The sequence below is a fragment of the Eutrigla gurnardus genome (assembly GCF_963514095.1).
Source record: "Eutrigla gurnardus genome assembly, chromosome: 23".
Classification (NCBI taxonomy): Eukaryota; Metazoa; Chordata; class Actinopteri; order Perciformes; family Triglidae; genus Eutrigla; species Eutrigla gurnardus.
This window is the reverse complement of record NC_139934.1, coordinates 18,490,467-18,513,582: the sequence shown is the minus strand read 5'-3', so window position 1 is coordinate 18,513,582 and position 23,116 is coordinate 18,490,467. Positions and strand designations below refer to the sequence as shown.

The following is a 23,116-nucleotide window of genomic DNA, read 5'->3' as shown; positions in this document are numbered from 1 at the left end:
TGACATGAGAGAGAAAGGGAGACAGGAAGGAGGAAGAGGAGTAGCAGGAGGGGCAAGGAAGAGAAGGAATGAAGGGAGGAAGGCAGGAAAGTAGAGGAGTCGTCACTGGAGAGAGAAAGTAGGGTCAGCAGAGGAGGGAGGGGGAGGAAAGCAGAGGAGGCAAAGGAAATGGATGGGGAGAAAGGAGGGAGGCGGGGGAGACCACAGGGGGGGGGAGGAAGGGGGAAATAGGGCAGGAGGTGTAACAGGCTGTTACATGTCAGCAGCAGGCACTTGTGAAGGTAGTAGCACGCTGTGTGTGTCCTGCACACACACAAACATACAAACTCATGCACCTGTGCACCCACACATAATACCCCCCCCCCCCCCCCCCCCCCCCACACCCACACACACCTCATCCACCACCCCCAAACACAAAAACACACACAGGGGGGCACAAGCCAGAATGCCTTGTTAAACATTTGAAATAATAAAAAGTAAGCCACCATTAAGGCTATTTATCTGAGTCATTTCCAGTTGCATGCTCTTGAAGACGTTCACTCTCCCATGCATGTGCGCGCGCGCGCACACACACACACACTATAGGTTCGATTGCACCCCACTCTCCTGCCCTTTTCTCCCCCATGCATACATCTGTACAAGTCTGGACAGCCTGCCTCAGCACATAGATGCACAGTTGACGAATCCCTCCGCCGACACACTGGCAAGTAGACCTTAATTTATGGGATTTTGAAAGATGGCAAATTAAGAGTTAAATCAAACTACTGTTTCTACAGCATATAACCGCGCCGCCTTTCTTCCTCTATATTAACGAGATAAAATGTGGATATTAATCACAGTGAATCAGCTGGTAGGGAGTTTTAAAAACAGATTTTTTTGCAAAAACCTTTCAGTGCGACGTGCTGTTAAAAATATCGTTGTATCGTGTCGAATTACATGTTCAGTAGTATAATACAAAATTAAGTGTAGGCTACACTCAACAGTTTTACAGGACTACTTTTTGTCAATCCAAACGTTTGGTTGGGAGAGGCGCACGCATCGGGCGGATGTCCACCTCATTTTTCCCCGGGTGTTGTCCGTCTCGCCGGCACACACACACTCACGGCTGCTTCCATCTCTCATGCAGTTCACTTCATTGTACTGGCTGTGCTCATCAATTAGGCGAGAATTAAGCAGTTTTAGATGCACTAAGTGTCCTTCGGCGCTTCGAGGAGTATAACAGACCGCGGACGGAGGAGCACAGAAGTTTTGAGCGCGTGAATCGGAGAGGAACGGAACGCAGGTACGGTGTGACTGTTATCTCCACTCCGAACTATTAACGTTACTAATGTAACGCGAGGGTACTAGCTGCAAGCTAACTGGCTAACGTTAGCATCCCGGCGACCAACTAGGTCCCACTTGTGCTTTGGAAAGGAGGGAAATGTCGCCGGGTTTTTTTGTTCAGCTTCCAGAAGGGACTCGCGGCTGTTGAAACTGCTGCTGCTGAACGTCCGGAAGGAGACGCCAACTTGAGTTGTAAGCTTTTAGTTGGAGGCAGCAGCAGACAGCAGCGCCGGAGGAGTCACAGCGACGTAAGCGTGGGGAAAACAAAAGGACTTCAAAGTCTGACACACAACATCTATCTGCTGACTGCTGAGCCCTGGAAACATCATTTAGATAGTTTCGGATTAACCACCGGGTGCGAATCCACCAGCAACTCATATGTTGGTTTAATATTGAATTTAGTAATTAATAGAAAACAATGTTTAGCATTATAAAATGATACTTCCGGCCGTAAATCAGTCCTCTTAGTGATATGATTGTGTTACCTTTAGTAAAACACCACTATAACGTCACTCTAAACTGAGAAAACAGGAGATCCATGTTGTATTGTCAACGTTGTCAGTATGAGTCAAACATGATGCATCAGTGAGGGTTGAATCAGACAACAAATTTAGACATTTATGCTCTAGAACAAATTAAATGTATATTTATAGAAGAACTTGGTGCTTCGCAGTGTGTTGCATGTATCGGTTTTGTGAAGCTGAATTCGTGATTTCCAAATGTGGAAAGTTCGGGAGAATAAAAGTTAATTGTGCTGGTGAGAGGTTGGGAAGATGATTTCATAAAAAAATAAGCGTGTGGTCGAGCAATATGACTACAAGTGGACCCTGCCGAGTCGGGTTTGCAGTCAAGCGTTGTAGTTTCAGATCATATTGCTCAGAACAGTTGCATAGTATACCAGAGATCGAGTCTATAGTTGCGGTGTCCGAGGCTACCACAACCCCCTGAAAGTGAACCGAGGCGGGATTATACATCATCGCCCCACTATAGCTACATGTTCTGCGGTTTGTCCGATTTAAATCCGTCCACGTCTGTGTAAATGGACAGAGACGTATCCAGTTTTAGACGATGCGAGTTTCAAGTGAAGTTAGCGGGGACAGCTGTAGTCTTGGGGGGAGCACCAGGAGCCGCGAGACAAAGACCCCCAGAGAGCCCCAGACTTTATTGTCTACCGGAGTTCGGTAGATGTGCTTGCAGAGACCCCCCCTTACTCCCTGCGGAAGCTGGCCATGTTTAACCGGGAGGAGAAAGGAGCTCATGCCGCCCGTCTGTCACGTAACTCCGCGCCGTTGCTTTGTTCTGGTCGCAGTTCAAGTTTGGAGACTGGAGATGAAGTTGCTGATGTGATTGATGAAAGCAAAAAAAACGTTCACGAGTCGGTGCACATAAGTTGAGCTGTGATCAGTGAGTAATATCGGCATGAAGCCGGTCTGAGTCCGGGAGGGGGGGGGGGGGGGGGGGGGGGACTCTGGCTGTCTCCTCTCTGCTGTGCGGAGCGGTGTCCTGATCTGACCGTCTCGTCTTTTGTGCTGCTGTGCAACTCACTGGCCCGGAGACAGTGAGCAACACGGGGAGAGGAGACGAGCAGGCCACGTAATCCTCCGGCCCTGAGTGTGGATGACACTTAAAGAAGAGTCCCCTTCATGCAGGAGGGCTCTCAGCTGCCCTCCACACGCTTCTACACGCTGTGATGAAGCGGTGTGTGTGTGTATACGGAATGTTTGTTTATGCTGTGCGACTTGATTTGTGATGCAAACGTTTTCATATTGCAGACTGGAAATGAAGTCGAGCTAAAAATAGGAGATTTGGACATATTAATAGTGAACTTGAATATGCATAGACAAAACCTGATGAGGCAAAACAAACTTTTCACATAAACGGCAATGTTTAAGTTGACTGGAAATTAAAAATACCTTTTAAGTCTTTTAGATCACATCCTCTGGCCATGTTGTGCAATATTTAAACACAATATGAATATCAATTTCATCATATTCTCATATCAAAATCCAATATCTTTCTCTTCCTGGAAAACGAACTCTGACGCATGCGTCCATCAGCTAGTACCAGCCACTAGCATCATGACATCCATCAGTCTACAACTCGTCTCTGCACACAGCCAGAGACGGATGTGCTCATCTTTCCAATCATCAAATCAAATTCCTCCCAGCGTTGCCGTTGTCCCAGCGCCTCCTCCTTCACTAGGAAACACGCACCAATACAGGACATAGATGCTCTTGAAAGGTTTAAGCTCGACTTTCAGGGTTGCAGCTAATGGTCATTCATTATTAATTCATCTAATTACTATTTCTGTGATTAATTGGTCTTCAAAATGTCAGAAAATGATAACAATATTTAATACCAATTACTCTGCAGATTGTTGTCAATTAATCATTAATAATTTGTTTTACAAAATGTCATAAACTAGTGAAGGATGGCCAAGGTGACATCTTCATGAAATCTCCAAAACCTAAAGACATTCATTTTACTTTATAATCCCATAAAACAAATTATATTCTGTTTTAAATCAAATTGAATCAAGGAAAAATTTAAAAATGTTTTGCTTGAAAACAATCAATTGATTAAAGTTCACATAGTGGGCTGTGAGCTAATTCTTTCGTGCCACACTAAACCCTGACTTCCTGTTACCTTATATAGAGAAGGATTTCATTCAGTTGGCGATTTAAAGGGATAGTTCAGAATTTTGGACATAAGACCTATTTTCCAAGTGAGCCGGTGTGTTCGAGATGTCTGGATACGTTTTCAAGAAATTTAATTCAGTTCTTCTAGTTGCCGAGTTCGCTTATGCTATGGCTAGCGCAAGTCAATGGTTCTTAGCTAGACAGGCATTAAAAACAGTCTTGCCCACTCTACAGTGCACCCGAGGCAAATCAATTAAAACACTAGACTGTCGATGTACATATATGTGTTGATAGAATAATATTTGAAACAAAACTAACCTCGCATCGCATGAATCATCCATTTTTTGAGGAACTAGTTTCTCAGCAGCAATGGAACTTTACTTTGCTCTGTTGGACTCAAAACTCTTAAGATGCGCCGCCCGAAATACTGCCCGTAAAAAGTAGGCAATCGAACCGGGCCAAACTGTCGGTACTTATACCCCCAAGGCTGTCTGAAAAGCCCTCAGAGCTCACTCAAACACCGGGCAGCCCACGGCCACGCAAAGCCACAATTACGCACCGCGAACCCGTACCACTGCTCCGTCCGGAGAACCGTAAACCCTCGGACGCGTTGCAGGGATTCCCTCCGGTAAATAGACACATGAACACCGACAAATAGTCGGGCCTCGTGCCCTCAGAGCTGGGTGAAAAGCCCTTGGACCGCAGACCAACACCGGGCAGCGGGCGGCTCCGCGAATCCACACATGCGGACTCTCCGTCGGACTCAAAACTCTAAGACGCGCTGCCCGAAATACTGCCCGTAAATAGGCAATCAAACCGGGACGAATTGTTGGGACTCATGCCCTCAGACCTGGGTGAAAAGCGCTTGGACCTCACGCAAACACCGGGCAGCCCATGGCCACGCGAACCCACAATTACGCACCTCGAACCCGGACCTCTGCTCCGTCCATAGACCCGTAAACCCTCGGATGCGTTGCGGGGGATTCCCTCCTGGCACCACCAGTCTCCGTTTGTTCAGTCCCGGCTCTCAGCTCCAGCGGGGGCTATCTCGGTCTCCACAGACGCTTGTTCACGTTCTGCCCTTTGAGCATCCCTCTCGCGCAATTCTTCCTCTGTATATTCAGGCTCGTACAGGTACGGTTGGGTTTGGTTGGAAAAACTCCTCATCAGAGTCTTCAAAAGTTTCAGTATATTCTCCAAAAGTGTCCATTTCTGTGAGATTGGAGAAACTAGCACTGCAGGCTACTCTGCATCTGTAGCAATGACAGCAGGTAAACCAACTATTATAGAACCGGTAACTTATAAGTGCTAGGTGATATCACTCCGCAGCTGCCATAGCCTACTAGGAAGTATGACACGCTGCTGCTGAGACATACATCCTTAAAAATGCAAGGTTGGTTTTATTTCAAACATTCTATCAACACATATGTACATCGATAGTCTGCCGTTACAATGGATTTGCCCCGGGTGCACTGTAGAGTGGGCAAGACTGTTTTTAATGCCTGTCTAGCTAAGAACCATTTACTTGCGCTAGCCATAGCATAAGCGAACTCGGCAACTAAAAGAACTGAATGAAATTTCTTGAAAACGTCTCCAGACGTCTCAAACACACCGGCTCACTTGGAAAATAGGTCTTATGTCCAAAATTCCGAACTATCCCTTTAAACTGGAAAAAAGAGAACTAGTATGTGAGTGTTTCCAAAAACAAACATCTGGGACTGGGGATGTCGGGATTAACTGGTTTTACAATTAACCGTGATTAAACACATCACAGTAGGATAACCGTAAGAGTTCTCTAAGCTACGGTACTACCCTGCTTAGCAAGTTGAAAAGCTGGTAATGGCAGAGGGAAGTCCTTAATTATAGTTTGTTTTCCAATATTAGGAAGGCTTAAAGTCTTTTATTTGCAGGATCAAAATAATGTCCCAAAAGTAAATAAATGTGTGAATAAAACATTTAATTCAAAAAATGTGTCTTTCAGTTTCAATAATTGTGAAACCGTGATATTTATTACTGACAATAATTGTGATACCAAAATGTGATATTGTGACATCCCTATCAGGGACACTAAAAAGCCCTTTGTTGTGTTTGTGGGTGATGGAAGCGTGTTCTTGATGAACTGGAGTGAGAAAGGAAGGCTCGACTTAATCAGTTTGGGTCCTGTGATGAACAAGAAGAAGAGTGTTCGGTCCTCTTAAAGTCAAGATCAGAACTTGAGCTTAAAGTTGGCAATCCATAACAGACGTGTTTAATGCACGTTTGTCACTCTTGCCATCTTCATCCCCTCATGTCCCACTGAACCGATCACATTGCAGCAAAGTAATTTTCATCAGACAGACGCCTTAGCCTGATATCCCCAAACCAAATGCAAATGAGTCAGGAACTCGGGTTGGGTGATTAAATGATCTTGAACCGGCATCACGATCAACTAAATGTTGATTGATGTTGAAAAGGTGATAAGCCTTTTACTCTATGGACAGATCTAATAGCCTATAAGCAGCCAGTCAAAGTACACGCCCATTTTCTACCGCAAAGCAATAGGCTCGTTGGAGATGAGACAGGCCTGCGCAGAATCGATCGCCGGCAATCGCAGTACAATGCATATTGGGTAGTTTTGTGTCCGACTTGATCCCAACGATAGTCTCATGAGATCAAGGCGGCCGCAGTTTTTAGAGCAGTTGCTCTCAACCGACTGCCTGCCCCGGGGCATGATGGGAAACGCCTGGCTCTCGCCTAATCTACGAGCTGATTGGCTCTTAGTTTTGACAACAAACAGCATGCTGAGTAGAAAATGCTAATTTCCTGTGTGAGTCTTATATTTAATGCTAGATCGTGGGCTGTTAGTCTCATGATGTGCAATTAAAGTTAAATCTGTTAACAAACATATCTCAAGTGGTTGATAATATTAATAATAATCATAATAACAACAATAAAAGAGGTTATTTATACAGCCCTTATCAAATCGAGCAATTACCCTACGGTGTGCTTTAAGAGGCAGACATTAAAAAAAAACAGATACCCATTTAATACAGTTTAACTGTCAAAAAGAATATAAAGTATAAAAATGCCAATAAATATTTATATTTTTATAATTATAAATTTTTTTTATACTTTCTCTTATAAAACAACTGCAGCTGTACAATTTCCCGAGGGATTACTAAAGTATTCTGATTTCCACAGATATTTATGAACAAATATAAATAAATGCTTATGTGGTCACGAACTACAGATAGCCTACAGATCGCATCTTAACAGGATGTTAAGTTAACTTTTTCTATGACTTCCTGTCAAAATCTTCGAAAGCCGATGGAAACTGTCCGACTGGAGCGCAGCTTTTAGGCTCCGCCTCCTGCTGCTCCGCCCGCTCTCGTCTGGTTTCCAGGCGAGGAGCAGCAGTTCATCTCCAACGAGCCTTTTGTTTGAGTTAACGGTGGCAAGGAAGAGTTGGTAAAAAGGAAGCTATTTGACCAGGGCCGCCCTGTGAGCATGGCCAATCACAGCACATTAGGGCGGGACTTGATGGAAAGTGGGTGGGGAAAAAATAACACCTGAGTAACCAAAAAATGCAAACAGACTACAGAGCGATGTTGGAAGTATCCTTCTACTGGTTGATTGTTCTTGTTTTCATGAAAATGTAAACACAAGATGGCAGCTTTACCAGACAGCTGTCACAGATCACAATAAGGTGACCCTGGTGAATTTTCATTATCTGGATAATTAAAATTAACTGAACATTAATGACATGAACAGCTGTCGAGCTAACTATCATGGTAGAGAAGTAAAAAAATAGATTCCAATGTAGCATGTGATTTTAAAAAAACACCAAGACTCACTAAATGTTGTATTAAATGTTTGATTTTGTTTTATTAATGCAAGGATCATTTCCTGGTTTAAGGTTGTTGGATTATGAGTTTTTCACTAAAAAGGAAGTTAAGAGAGATGTGTGATCCCAAGTAGCAGCATTAGCTGCTCGTCTTCTACACACGTGTAAATGATAAGTAACAAACAAAGTACAGAAGTGAGAGACTTTCACTGTAGATTGATTCTTGGTATTCTATGATGAATGGTGGTGTGTAAAGGGTGAACGTTTTTATTTAGTATGTGTGCTTTTTGCAGCCATGCCCTCAGTGATGGAGCGCTCGGGGGCCGGGGTCCTGTCCAGGAGCAGAGCCAAGAACGTAACCAACGGCAACAGCCAGCCACACTCTGAAGAGGAGAGCAGCGATGAAGAGCATGCCCACGGTAAACATTAAACCAAAGTCAAATCTACTTACTTCATCTGGATTCCATTATCTGACTAAATACCTGATTCAGCTACTTAATGTGTAAATGTTCTTCCAGTAGACGTGCATTTCCATTGTACAGATGCATCATGCCACCGGTTCTGCAGCACATCTTTAGTTCATCGACACCTCCTTCTCCTCCCTCTCTCCTCCACCCCTTCCCACACTTTTCCATCTCGTTATCACTGCCCACATACATCTTTGCTTCCTCCAATCTCTCCCTCACCCACTGGTCAGATGAAGAGTCCACGCATCAGAGATACATACAGATGCCTTTTTATGTTTGATTTTCTCTCTCGTTTTGTCACATGACACTGACACAACTACAACAAAAATAAAAGGTTCCAAAATATACCTCTCATTTTAAAGTCTCTCAAGCTAGCATCTGGTGCTAAACAGAACAAAGGAAATATGATAAAAAAAAAATTCAGAAACCATGTCACATTGTCCACGTAAAAGGCACATCAACAAAAACTTCACACACATATTAACAAAGACGATTACTGTGGGACCATGTGCAGAATCATTTTGGTTCTTACCCATAATGCCACAGTTGTGCCCTTACAATTGAACTCTGGTCATGTGACTGACACTCCACAGCAAATAAACCTAAAGAGCAAACACTTAGAAATGCATGACAGTTGAGTTCATACAATCATTCAAACATCCAAAAACACATCACCAGAAACATGTCTCTGGGACAGTTACACACTGACTCGTTTTTAACCGTTATCTCACCAGACACACGGACTAAACATATCTTATTTGATCAAACACTGCCCACATTTCCCCAGTAGGTCTGAGACTTTTGAATCAGAAGCAACCATTCCGAAAATGATAGCAGCCTCCACTCTTGTCCTCGCCTCCTCCATCCCTTTTCTGTCTTCCAGTTACCAATTAGCTCCTTTTTCATCCATCTTTTCATACCCCCGCATTTCTTGCCTCCTTTCATGTCCCTTCCTTCCTTCTACTTTACTCATCCTCTTCCTGTCTCCACCCATTTCTTCCCATCTACTCCAGTTTCTATCATCCCATCTCCTCCTTCCTTCCTCTCCTCGCTCCCTGAAGAAACCGTAATCCGTCTCTTCCTCCTCCTAGTCTGCTTCCCTTCTTGTAGCTGACCTTTACTTTTACACTCTCTACCACAGCACAAATGATTTAATGTCTGCCACCCACTGTCTTACTTCCCGTTCTCTTTATCCCCACCCGAGTCTATGTCTATACCAGATCTATATATCTGTCAGGAAGTGGTGAAAATGTCATCAAGAAGCAAACTAATTCCATATCCCGTGGGTCTTAAGGGTCATTCCGTGTCATTTCATCAAATGCTTCCCACCTGACCATCTCAGAATGTCCTGAAAAAATTAAAGTACAAAGACACACTTGTTAATAGGAAAAATCCAAAATATTAGGTCTCTACTGTCAATAGTTTTCTCATGAAACATCATTGAATGAAGCGTAGTTTAGACGGTTTTTGGCATCATGCTCTGAAAAGCCATTTTTAAACAGCAATATCTGGAAAAGTATCTCACCTGTGGCCTAGAGACAAACTGTTGTTCAATATCAAACTTTGGAGACTTTTCTTCTGTAATGTAAAATCTTTATGTTCAAATTAAGATTATTATTTGATTTGGTTGTGTAATTTATATACTTAAAGTATGACAAAATGTACAGTCTTTGATATTATGCTGTTTGTTCATGGTTTAAGACATTAAAAGCTGCTTTCAGCATGTTTAACTCACATTCAAGGACTTATTGCCTCTGTAACTACAAGTGTGCTACATTTGAATGTTTTCGTGAGGCTAAATTTATCAGTAGCATTAAGTCACATGTAAGTCTTTGGTAAATGGTCAAAAACACAATTGAATTGCCCTGCTGTGATGTTTACTGGTAGGCTGTTAGGACATGCAGTACCAAAAACGGCCACAAACAACCCACCAATATCAGGATTTTAAAAAATCACTGCGACAAAATGAGGCAAAACACCCTCCCGATTTTTTAATATGATTTTAACAAGATTATGATCTTTAAAAAAAAAGTAAGTTTGGACCCGATACTTGTCAGTTTTTTGGAATATGACTCTGAAGTTGGGCAAAGATGTGTTTACTTCCATTTTTGAGCCTTAATATCTGTGAAACTAATAATCTAAGAGAGACCATATTTTGTAGAATGTTAAAGCTAACACCAGAGATAGAGGCAGAAGTGATAGAAGTCTTTTATCTGCAAAAATGGGAGCTCAGCCACTCTTCAAATGTACTACTTTATTTCAACAAGCCACATTTTAAGTACCTACCATACTAGGTTATCATTGAGCTACACCCCTGATATTTCATGTCTGGAGGCTATTCATAACAGATATACTCTGTAAACATTTTGAAGGCCACAGGTGAGATAGTTTTCCAGATATTGCTGTTTAAAAATGGCTTTTCAGAGCATGATGCCAAAAACCATTTAAACTACCCTTCATTCAATGATGTTTCATGAGAAAAGTGTTGACAGTAGAGACCTAATATTTTGGATTTATCCTATTAACAAGTGTGTCTTTGTACTTGAATTTTTTCAGGACATTCTGAGATGGTCAGGTGGGAAGATTTTCAGAAATTTGATGAAATGACACAGAATGACCCTTAAGTTTTTATTTTTACAACACTATGTCCTGCTTTCACTAAAATACAATCATTGTTACAGGCGTTTGGGCCGATGGGTGCAGATATTTAGTTTTTAACAGCAGATGCACAGTATTAAAGGACGATGTGACGCCAGTCCTATGAGCACGTGGTCTTAGGGCCATTACTATCGCGTATCCTTGATGGGATAAACCAATCATGAAGCCTGTTAGAGGGCGGACTGTAGAAGATGGAAGATTGGGTCTCATTCACCAAGCGTTCTTAGGAAGAAATGTGTTCTTAAACCCCACTTACACACTTTACACCAAGATTCTGGCATTCACCAATGTTTCACCAATAAGCATACTTACTAGAGGTGTAACGATTCATTCGATTAATCGATGAATCGATTGTCAGTCCTATAGATTCAACTAAATCGATCTGCTTAAATAAATAAATAGAATGAATCGTTTTGGCTTCACCAATAATCAATATAAATGCATTTCATCGTATGAATCGTGATTCTTAATTATGAATTATTCTTAATACCGTTTAAGACACTCTCTCCCCTGCCAGCATGTAGCCTATTGAAAAATGTTCAAAAATAACTGAGCATTACATTTTTGTATTCAGCATAAAATATTATGCAGGACTACTTTTTTATAGAATAAATATGTTATAATTAATTCTGTGGTCTGTTTATTTTTTCACCTTTCAGAAGAATGCAGATAGTCTCACTCACATTATTGCATGTTTATTTCATGAATATAAAATTGAGTTACTGAATCGAATCGTGGTTTACAGAATCGAATCGAATCTTTCCCCAAAAAAAATTGTCCTTGAATCGCCAACTATTGTATCGTTAATCGAATCGCTGTGAAGCCAAAGAATCACACCCCTAATACTTACGCACAATTGAATGCTGACATGTTTGTGCAAAATAATTTGATATTACGTTTTTTTCTGTTCTACAGTTGCAGAATACTGTAGGATTGAATTACAATAATAATTTTATAATTTTTTTCTTGTTCAATTATTATTTCCATTATATTACAAAGCATTATGGCCTTTTAAAATAAAACAAAACACTAACATATTCATTCCTATATATTACTAAACTGTGTGTGTGTGTCTGTGTGTGTGTGTGTGTGTGTGTGTGTGTGTGTGTGTGTGTGTGTGTGTGTGTGTGTGTGTGTGTGTGTGTGTGTGTGTGTGTGTGTGTGTGTGTGTGTGAATTCAGCTCAGGTTTTTCTCAGGACCTTTCTTATGAAAACATGGGAAGATATTGGTGAATGAGGCCCAATGTTGTCATTGTCGGGTATTTCCTCTGTCATGCTGTAGGTTAGTGGTCCCCAACCACCGGTCCCTGGACCCTGTGGCACCAGGCTGCAGAGAATAAATGAATATCTCGCTTTAGTTCTGCTTTATTGACTATTGGTGCCAGCAACTAAAACTGCACAATGGAACAGACTGGACATTAGGGACACACTGTAGGTCACAGTGCCGTTGTGTGAACACACACGCTTTGTTAGTATCCTACAAAGTTTCCTAGCTCTCAATCAAATAAATCAAGTATTAACTTGTTTACAACTTCCACATATCAATCCCGTTTTCTTTATGATGTTTTTTTAATATAATTAATCATTTTTTCTCATGTTTCCCTCACCTCTGCCAAAATGTTTCCTGACATGGAAGACATGTAGAAAAGGTTGCAGAGGACTCTCCTTCTGTCTCTTATGATCCAGAGTGTCAGCTCTGCAACCTTTATGGGAAAATCCTCTCTCTATCAGCATCTATGCTGCAGCTCTACGCGTCCTTCATATCAGTCTTTTATGTGTGTGTCTCTTTCTTTCTACAGACAGCATGATCAGAGTGGGTGGAGACTACCAGGCTCAGATACCAGAGTTCAAACCAGGTAAGCAGAGAAGAATGCACGAGAGAGAGGGAAATGACAGAGGAGAAAAGGGAGATGAATAGAGGGAGGGAGGGAGGAAACCGGGCTGAAAAGGAGACATAGAGGTGAGGAGAAATGTGGAGGACATTGAAATGGAGGAAGGAGGAGAATGCAGATGATGATGAGAGTGATAAAGGTCAAATGACAAAAAGAGAGAGGAAAAAGTGAGACACTTGCGAAAATGTACTTCGTTAGTGATGGGAAATACAAAAATGGTGACTTTTCATACAAGAAAGATGCTTCTTGAACAAAACTTGGCTCGACAGTTTTAAATAGATGGCCATGGTATATGTGGCACCCTTAACAGCCTTAAATGAATGGAATCTTAACTAAATGAGTATTGCCAATGACACCATCAGTCAAAGGTTTCTTTTGAGGTGAGTGTCAAGTCCATGTTTCATAAATAAATGAGTTAGCTCTGCAATATTAAAACCCTTTGTTTAATTCATCATATCTGCTTCAGTAAACCCAAATGGGCATCAATTAATAATTGTTCCAGAACAGTCTATGATGATGTTGAGTTGTCAGCCTGAATGAAAGGTGGCTGAATATAAGGGCTTCTACATGGTGACATTGAGCTTCTTGAAACACTCTGATAACTTGGAGTGGATGTAAAGTGGCTGAGCACTGAAACCATCACCATAGATGAAGCTGTCCCAAAACCATCAGAATGCACCAGGGGAGAAGCAGGCAGGATTTTGGCAAACTGTGAGTGGTGTATTCTTAACGAGTGATGTGCCGCCATCACCTCAATTTTCTTGCTAACAAAGACGAAGCCAAAGATGGAGGCGAGACAGGAGAAGACGAAGTTAATATGATGTTTGATAAGTAGACAATCGGGGAGACAGAGAGAAACGTTAGGAAAGATCTATCTGGTGACAGCAGAGGAAAAAGACTGATTCAATATGTACGTCAATCTCTTTTATTTAGTTTGGGTTAAAAACTTTCCAAAACAGTCCTTGTTTGTATTCAGACAGTCCATCACGCTACAACGAGAAGGACCAGAGGAGCATGTTGGTCTGGTGTCCCAACAGTCAGCTGTCTGATGCAATGTGTAAGCTACACACACACACACACACACACACACACACACACACACACACACACACACACACGTTTCTTGAGATTTATGGCTTCCTGTTTTCTTCCTCCACTTTTTCTTGCACTTATTTTACTTGTTCTCTTGTTAACCCGTTTTCTCTCTCCTCATCCCAGTGGACGAGTACATCCTCATGGCTAAAGAGAAACATGGATATAACATGGAGCAGGTACAGCGAAGGATATTTTCATTTTCACGCAGGAAAAAAAAACACATGATAAAATATCTCTAAACTGCTTGTTTATGTGTCGCTCTTCTGACTGTCTTGGCTCTGTCTGCTCACTCAGGCTCTGGGCATGTTATTATGGCACAAACATGACGTGGAGCGTTCACTTGCCGACCTGGCCAACTTCACCCCTTTCCCAGACGAGTGGACAGTGGAGGATAAAGTCCTGTTTGAGCAGGCCTTCAGTTTCCACGGCAAGAGCTTCCACCGCATCCAGCAGATGGTGAGAGGACAACAGGCAGCAACTTCCACTTCTGAACTGAAGTGAAGCCAATGCTTAAGTGCAGTGTAAATTTGTATTCTCTCTACTGGCCGTCTTCTTTAATCCGGCATGATGTTCATTTAGTACATGATGGTCCATTTAGAGTCCAACAGACCAGAAAGCAGGGGATGCTTTAGGGGCGGGACAACCTTGTGATTGATATATCACTACCACGGCACTGGCAAAGGCTAGCAATGCCATTAGCTACTAAGATGACTCGCTCCTCCACAGTCCTAATATGGTCACTTCCTTCACTGGTTGCTAAAAAGCCAAGATGCCATGGCCAAAATGTTGAACTCGAGGCTTCCACAGACCAATGGGTCACGTCACCATGATGTCGTCCATCTTATATACAGTGTATGGGGAACACACACACAATATTCCAAAACATTTCAATGTTTAACATTCATCTTTTCATTCCTGTATTTGTGTGTAGCTTCCAGACAAGCTGATCTCCAGCCTTGTGAAGTACTACTACAGCTGGAAGAAGACCAGGACCAGGACCTCCGTCATGGACCGACAGGCCAGGAGGCTGATCAGCAAACGAGAGAAAGATGACAGGTACGAGATACCATGAGACTAATGAGCCCTGAAAAGAGTGAGACGGCTGAAGAGAAGAATGAATATTGGAGGAAACATTAAGTTCTCAGAAACGATTCCTCTGAGAAGTGACATTTTCAAAGCCCTTTTGTTAAATAACACTTGATAAGCACGGCATCCTGGGAAACAAGAGTCACATTAATATGAATGAGATACTTCTAGATATCATTTCTTATCATTTTCAGTTGACATTCTCAAGCATTTTAGAAATCTCTTTGATGAAATCAGACATGGTCTTGATTCAGACAATTGGCAGGAATTGCAGATGCTTAAGCATGGCTGTGTCTTTTCTTGTAGTAATGATGAGATTGAGGAAGGAGACCCTGGCAGTGACAGTGACTTTGAGATTGACACCAAGAAAGAGGTGAGCGATACAAAACTTGAAGAATGGTTGTTGTGTGTGTGCTTGTTATGTAAACTGTCTTTTGTGTTTTATTAGTCTTGCCTTGCCTGAAGGGATCAGCTTAGCCAAATCCATTCATTCTGTATCCTTCAATTTCAACTTCATTTATTATACATGAATGCAATGCTGCTGCCTTCAATTGCTGTTCTGATAAAAAGGCAACATTGTGATAGAACCCGATTTCTAATATTGTTATTTCTCTGCCCTCACAGGCAGTAAAACAGAACCCCAATAACGCCAACACTGACAAGGTGACCCCCAGTCGCTCTGGGCCAGTGAAGAAGGAGAACATCGGGGCTCAGTACCGCCACCACCCACTCAGAGCCCGCCGCAGGCCACCCAAAGGCATGTACCTGGAGCAGGGAGACATTATGTCGGTGTCCGCCACCCATGATGCCGGGGTGCTAACTACACGGCAGCTGGACACACAGTTGGTGTCACTGAAGAGACAGGTACGTTCATTTGAACTAAAGGTGAACTTAAAACCAGAGTACAGATCTCTGCCAGGTGTGTAGGCAACAACCACTGCTTTAATGATCTGATTAAATGCACACAGACCCGTTTGTTACTTGCACGTCTCTCACTCTCATTTTAACCCATGCAGCTGTCAGCATCAGCGCCGTGCAGTTGAACTGCATAACACTTAATCATTTGGACTGTTGAATCCTACCTCTGAACAGAAACGATTACTCCCGCTGCGTGTTTACTTCTGTCAGCTGTTAGCTCTATTAGCCAAACACACCATTGGACTCTGCTGCCCACTGCTTGCTAATAGCTTTCTAGCTCTCTTCCTAATCACATAGCTGAGTTTGTCATATACTAAGTGGTGCAACTGTCTTACCTAAGAGAAGCACTTCCTAATCCGTGGTGGAAACTGTATAAAACAGTCAATAAAATAAGTTTTAGAATGTTTTGAATCACTGCAACCATGAGAGGCCTTTGAGCATACAGTCATAAATGAGTACACATATATTATATCTTCATAATCATCTGTGATAATATTATGCTGATGGTCCAGTACAGGCGGCAACCTCCGGTTCAGAAAAGTGAAGCCAATGCAGAAGTGCCATTTTAGGATTTATATACAACAGAAGTAACAGAAGCTTCTTTGTGGATGAACTTGATGGAACTAACCAATACACTTGGTTTCCCTGCAGGTCCAGTCTATTAAACAGAACAACAGCAGTTTGAAACAGAGCTTAAGTGAAGGTGTTGACACTTTCAAACCATCTGAGGTAAGTCTTTTTGTTAAATGTATTTTTTTTTTTTTAAATATGTTCTTCCACTTGTCTCTTTCTACACTATCCTTCCTTTACATCCTTCATCTATCCCTTCCTTCTTTCCTAACCGTTTTCACTTCTCTTCAGCTCTGATCACTTACTTTGTCCTTCCAGATAATATTTCCATCTTAATCCTCCAGTTTCTATTTAGCTGTCATTTTCACCCCTCTCTCCACTCGTTGCCTTTCTTACCACCTTCCTCACCTTCTAATCTCCCCCTCCCTCTCTCTGTCTGTCTCAGTCTGTCCCAAAGATGAACTCTCGTTGGACCACAGAGGAGCAGCTCCTGGCTGTGCAGGGTGAGTCAAATCTGCAGCATCACATTCCTCCCCTCACCTCATGCACTCCTCTCTACCTTATCCAGATTTTCCACACAAAGAAACTGTAGATTCACAGCACTGACACATGCCCTGCATGACATATCACTATATAGGCCTTTGTGGAATGTTAAATGAGCTTTATTTGAGGTGGCCATTTTTGGCTGGCCTGCAGAGCCCTGTGGGTCGTCTGGCTGAGTGAGGACGTGAGTCAGTCAGTTAGTGATCAGAGTTGCACCATGGTCAGTCGAGTGTACTACGTCACCACGGGTTGGGGGGTGGAGTCTGGGGATGGGTACAGAGTCCTTTTTGTACCGGTACCTAATTGGGTCAGTACCAGAGTACCGATAAGCTAAATAATGGTATTTACCTGGTTTCTCTCCTTCCGTGTTAATGGCGCGTGCATGCACAGCAGCTAACGTTAGCATAGCAGCTCTCATTAGCACAGCAGCTCACGTTAGCATAGCAGCTCACGTTAGCACAGCAGTTAAGTTAGTTGGTTTATTTTTGGTAGCCTTCCATTACGATGTCGTAGCCTGTAGCATCAGCGAATGTGACTAAAGTGCTGGGATCCGCGGGGTTAATGCATCACGGGTGGATGAAAAACTCTGTAGAAGTCTCCCGGACAGCTGGTCCTGCTACCGGAAGCTTCTCTGATCTGATCCCCTTTCATTCACGCTGGCTCTACCCGTCCAATGGAAATACAGATAAGACTTTCTTCGCTTACGAGGATAAATCAGATTATTGGCAGAGGTAATCATACACTTATGAGGACCTATTTATGAATGAAGATATTGATTTTAGCAAATACATTTACTGAAAGTGCTAAACACTGTCCCTTTTAATACAAAATGTAATAATTTTTTGCCATAGTCTTTTATTTTAATATTCAATATCTGCAGTGCATCTTTGGGCCACATGAGGGAGCCTGAATGATTGTGATAATTATTAAGCTATTTCTAACACTGAATGTAATCTGAAAGTCTCGGGGACATTCTGTTTCAGTGGTGCAATGAGAGCCTGTTAGCTCTGCCTGCGTCTCTGCTCTCATTTCAACTATTTAAATGTGGCTCTATATTTTCAATTTTACATGCATTTAAGTTCTGATGTACCAAACAAATTCAAATGATTTTTGAAGTGGCTGGTGTATCTGTATTAATATAATAGTACTATAAGTTGATGGGGAAATGGCAGTAAAGTTCAGGAATGTCCATGTACTTCTTCTCTCAGTGTAAAGATGAGTCATATTGTGAATTGGGTCTCGATGGTTTGTAATTTTCTTTAAAGTGGGTGTCCAGTAAGAGGTTGGGAAATGCTGGTCTTAATTATGATACACTATGTACTTTGATTGATTGGACCGCAACCTGTACCTCCAGGATGTCTTCTATGGTCCTGCCTGTCTAATCCGGAGCTCCTGGAGTCCCACTCCGGCTGAGCTGTAGATGAATGAAGGTTCTGGGAGAAGTGAAGTACTGTGTTAGAGTCAGATCCTCTGGTGTGAGAGGCAGCTGGACTACAGAGGAGCTTCAGTGACGGCTCATCGGTTTGTTTCTTGTTCCTTGGTACGGAGCGGTGCAGGCCACGCCCCCAACGCCATTTATGGTGTTCACGTCTCAATGAATCAGATGCATGTTGTACAATGAAGCAGCTGCTGCCAGCGTGCCTTTGAGCAAAGTCTCGTTCCCGCTCCAGCTGTGGAATGCAAAAGGAAGACACACACACTGCCTGTTCTCACACACAGACACACACAGACACAGACACTCTGGCTGCTGTGTTTAGTTGGTGCATGGTCCCTGACCTTTGCCCCCGTCTGTTCCCCAGCTATCCGTCGCTATGGTAAAGACTTTGCCGCCATAGCGGAGGTGATCGGGACCAAGACGCCAGCTCAGGTGAGCCTCCTCTCTTACATCATGTCACCTGTACTCTCTCATTTAGCCTGCGGTTCCTCTCAGCTTTCTATCTCCTCTCTAATGGCTCTAGATCAGCATTTTGATAGGAGAGCTATAATCTCCATTGTCCTCCAATCTCTGTGTCCTTGAACGCAGCACAACTTTCTCTCCTTCTTCATTTGTTCTCTGCCCGTCTTCTCAGGTGAGTTCGTTCTTCGTGAGCTACCGGCGCCGGTTCAACCTGGACGAGGTGCTAAGGGAGTGGGCGGCGGAGCAGGTGGCCACCAGCCGAGACCAGAGAGACCCCAGGAGGAGCGGCGAGGAGATGGAGGCCGCAGCAGAGGGGGCTGTGGACGAGGAGGAGGTGAGCCGCCACACGACAGTCACACCTGGATTTGGCTTCATGTTTCCTTGTCCTTGAATGTATCATTCAACATTCATCACAAAGTTCTAGTTCCAGTCATTCATATATAAATCCATCCATAAAACCTGGTGAACTGAACCAGCGTCATTAGGAGGAGGTGCTGAGTGCTTCCTCACTTTCAGCACGGCCCGGGGACTTCCACTTCATGTTGAGTCACACAGTCGAGTCCCAGACGGAGCACTTTGTGACTGAAGTGAATTTAATAAGCAGGTTGTCATATTCATCCTGTCGGAAGACGGATGTGTCTCCTCATCGTCATCGAACAAACATTCTCCTATTCTTACTTTCACCTCCTCTTCTTCTCTTCTCCTGTTGTGCGTACACCGTCCTCCTCCTCACCTCCACCTCTGCCTCCTCTCTCCCCTCAGGTCAAACTGGAGGACTCTCCCTCGGATGGCGGTGGCAGCTCCTCTCCCCCCTCCTCCACCCAGACCCCCTCCTCCCTCTCCCAGCCTCCTCCACTGCTGCGGCCTGCACCTCCCTCAGCTCCCCCTAGTCTCCTCCGTCAGCCTCCTCCTCTGCAGACGCGCCCGCTCCAGAACCGAGCGCACCACAACCACCCTCCGCCCCCGCTCATCCGGCCCGCGGTGACCTCCTCATCCACCTCCACCGGAAGCGCCGGCCTCAAGGCTTCTCCTCCCAGCTCCTCCGCCTCTGCTGCAGGACAGATGCCTCCGTCGCTGGTCGGGCTCAAAGTGGAGCAGCCCAACTCACATTGATACACACACACACACACACACACACACACACACACACACACACACACACACACACACATACACACACACACACACACACACACACACATTAGCATGCAGACAAAAACAGTGCTTTCTCTTCTCACTAGAGAAAACTGAATCACTTTGTTCCTGGGACGTCACACGTCACATGACCGCATGATCCATCACACATGCTCAGTAGCCTCATAGCTCTAGCAGGTCCACTTAGTAAGGCAGTGGCCTGAAGCCCCTTTACTGTACTAAAAGCACCTACCTCCAGACCATCGTTGGCACACAGACACACACACACACACACACACTCAGTACGAACATGCTCCTCCCTAAGCAACACAAACACTGGACTGTCAAGCTGTTAAAGAAAGTCAAGACCCACCTGTTCGTTTCTATGGCAACTGCTGAACATCTGGATGGCGGAGGAGTATGGTTGAACACACACACACTCATATAAATATAGATCTATAACTACAAGTGACTGGTCGGCTCCCCAGGGAGGTATCGAGTCATCCAAACTTCCTTCAGGAAAATCCAGAAGTGGATAAATGAGGGAACTGAACCAAACGTGTTCCTTCTGGATGTCCCACATCAGAGAGGCTTCCGGAAGGGTGAACATGAAGTTTCCTGTTGAGCTTTGCTTTAAAACCTGGACTGCCGCAGGAGTGAAGACGTACTGGGCTTTGTACTCGAAGCTGTGCTATGAGTTTACTGTTCTGGCTTCTAATAGTGGAAAGTTTCAATATGGAGTAAAAGGAGAACTGGAGACGATCTTCTGTCATAGCCATGAGTACTAGTATTAACTGGAGTGATGTTTTCCCTTTTTTTTTTACTAGACATTAAAGTGAGCCCTAGGTAGGCAGTTAGTTATTGTAAGTAGTTTAGATAGTGCATACTTTATTATTATTATTATTATTATTATGAGGATTATTATTGACTGAGCACTAAGGAGAATAAGAGCTGTTAACACGTATGACTTGACATTTGTGTTGGAGGAGCTTGGTGTTGAAGTCCCACTGCTGACTGCATCACTGTGGAGGACTGAGCAGCTGGTTTACCTGTCACACAACCCGACACTGAAACATGAAATGTTCTGCCAAAGTCTGCTGTTGCTTTAAGAGTTCATCATCTCACGTCTCCAATGAAGCTGTTGGGCATCAAAGAAAGGTTTGACTTTTGACCGTGTTGGAGCAGGAACGCAGTGGAACGAATGTGTCGGAAACATAACGAGGCATTGGCTTTGTTGCTAAGAGACAGTTTGACTCGGCTTGCTGATTAACATGTAATATATTGGTTAATGTGTATAAACACGTGTAAGAAGTGGATTCCATCTTTGGTTTGAATCCAAATGAAACAAAATACAGCAGACAGACGGATGTTTTACTGGAGGACAGACAAACGGAACCGAGCTGTGGTTGTCAAGGTGATGAGTGCACATGTGAACATTAGGAGGCGTTTGAATCACTGAGCTGTCAGCCCACCTAGACCACCGAGTTCGGAGAACACATGAACACATGACTGATATTCTGCCGGGTCTGAACCGCCGGTTTCCTCTCTCCATCCTCTTCGTTGCCTTTTCAAGCAGATCTGGGATCACAAGTGATGTCTGAGCCTCTTTGGACTGATCAGTGCTTCTTCACTCACTCAGGCTTTTGAGCGTTTAGTAACTGAGCGTGAATCAAAGCTGCTCACCGCCATGTTTGACCTTTGACTTTGTTTCCTAACGATTCCTTCCTCCAACATGGCTTGGGTGTACTGTATGTGAGAAGTTGTTTACATTGTGGGAACTCAACTGCTTGTGTTTGACATGTTTTTGTTTTTTTAGAATAAAGAAATGACCAAATGGAGCAGCGTTTCCATCAACTTATTATTTTCTCTGGGATGTTTTCACTCGTCAGAATGGAACAAACCGCATATTGTGTACAACTCTCATCTGTGAGCATCATCCGTTTTCAAATGTCAAGTCTTTACAAAACGCCACCTGTTGACCCCCAACAGGTTGGCCCCTGCAGCTCCCGCATGCCTGAGCCGGGTGGGGTCCAAACTGTCCGTCTCACTGTCCACCAAGATAAAAGTACCATCAACACTGACAAAGTACTACAGGCACTCCCACATCAAGTACCCTGTTGTTTACATAACAACTGCATTTGGTCCGGTCCCCTAGGGGCATCGAAATATCACACGTTTTGGTAATTGGATGACTTGCAAATTTGTTGGTGACTTTGCATAACTTTAGTCAAATGAAAGCAGGTTCTGTGTTGGGGCATAGTCTACCAGAATCAAATTTCAAACCGTTATTTTAGTTTCTGTTGCACTTCCATTGTGCCACATGACTCAGATCCTCCAAGCAGTGGCTTCACGTTTCAGCACCAGAGGTTCAGGTTCAGTTAGATTAGATCCTGGAGGTAGGTGGCACCTTGTATGGCAACATGTATCCAGTTACCATTTTGTCTGGAGCAAGGAAGGAAGCTGCTTTGTCTGTTGTTGCGTCACCTGCAGCGTCTGGCCATCTGAACAAAGACAAGGGAGTCTATCTGCGGGAGTCCATCGAGGACGTCCACCGAGGTAGGCATAACATCTTACCCCCCCTCGCAGCCATGTGTCTTATCCCAGTCAGGACATCACACTGGAGAAGATTTCACCGAAGACCCTTCACTCGAGGCTGTAACCCATCCAATCTCTGCTACCCACCATTCTCCACCGGTAAGGACCTTGAAGTACTAGGGGGGCTATGGAACTGCCAGTCTGCAGTCAAGAAGGCGGACACCATCTCAGCCTATGCCTCCCTGCAGTCTCTCCACTTCCTGGCCCTCACAGAGACCTGGATCACCCCGGAAAACACTGCCACTCCAGCTGCCCTTTCAACTGCCTACTCGTTTTCACACTCCCCAAGACGAACAGGGCGAGGAGGAGGAACTGGGCTCCTCATCTCACCGAGATGACTTTGCTACTTACTTTACCAAGAAAGTAAATGACATCAGCTCCTCATTTACGCCTATTCCCTCCCAGAAGACATCTCCCCCAACCCTCAACTCGGATGGTCTTACCAGCTTTACCTCCCTCACCTCTGAAGATGTTCA

The 23,116-nt window shown here is 43.8% G+C and overlaps 1 protein-coding gene across 1 annotated transcript; it reads left to right on the top strand.

The window, feature by feature from the left end:
• Positions 1 to 246: 246 nt before the first annotated feature.
• Positions 247 to 21,871, top strand: rcor2 (REST corepressor 2). Its single transcript, XM_084003720.1, has 14 exons — positions 247 to 281; positions 8,079 to 8,204; positions 12,710 to 12,766; positions 13,779 to 13,859; positions 14,021 to 14,073; positions 14,192 to 14,353; positions 14,829 to 14,953; positions 15,290 to 15,356; positions 15,608 to 15,847; positions 16,553 to 16,630; positions 16,917 to 16,974; positions 18,814 to 18,881; positions 19,084 to 19,245; positions 19,674 to 21,871. Exons 1-14 carry the CDS (start codon positions 257 to 259, stop codon positions 20,022 to 20,024), a joined length of 1,653 nt encoding a protein of 550 aa, XP_083859846.1. The 5' UTR covers positions 247 to 256; the 3' UTR covers positions 20,025 to 21,871.
• The last annotated feature ends 1,245 nt before the right edge of the window (positions 21,872 to 23,116 follow it).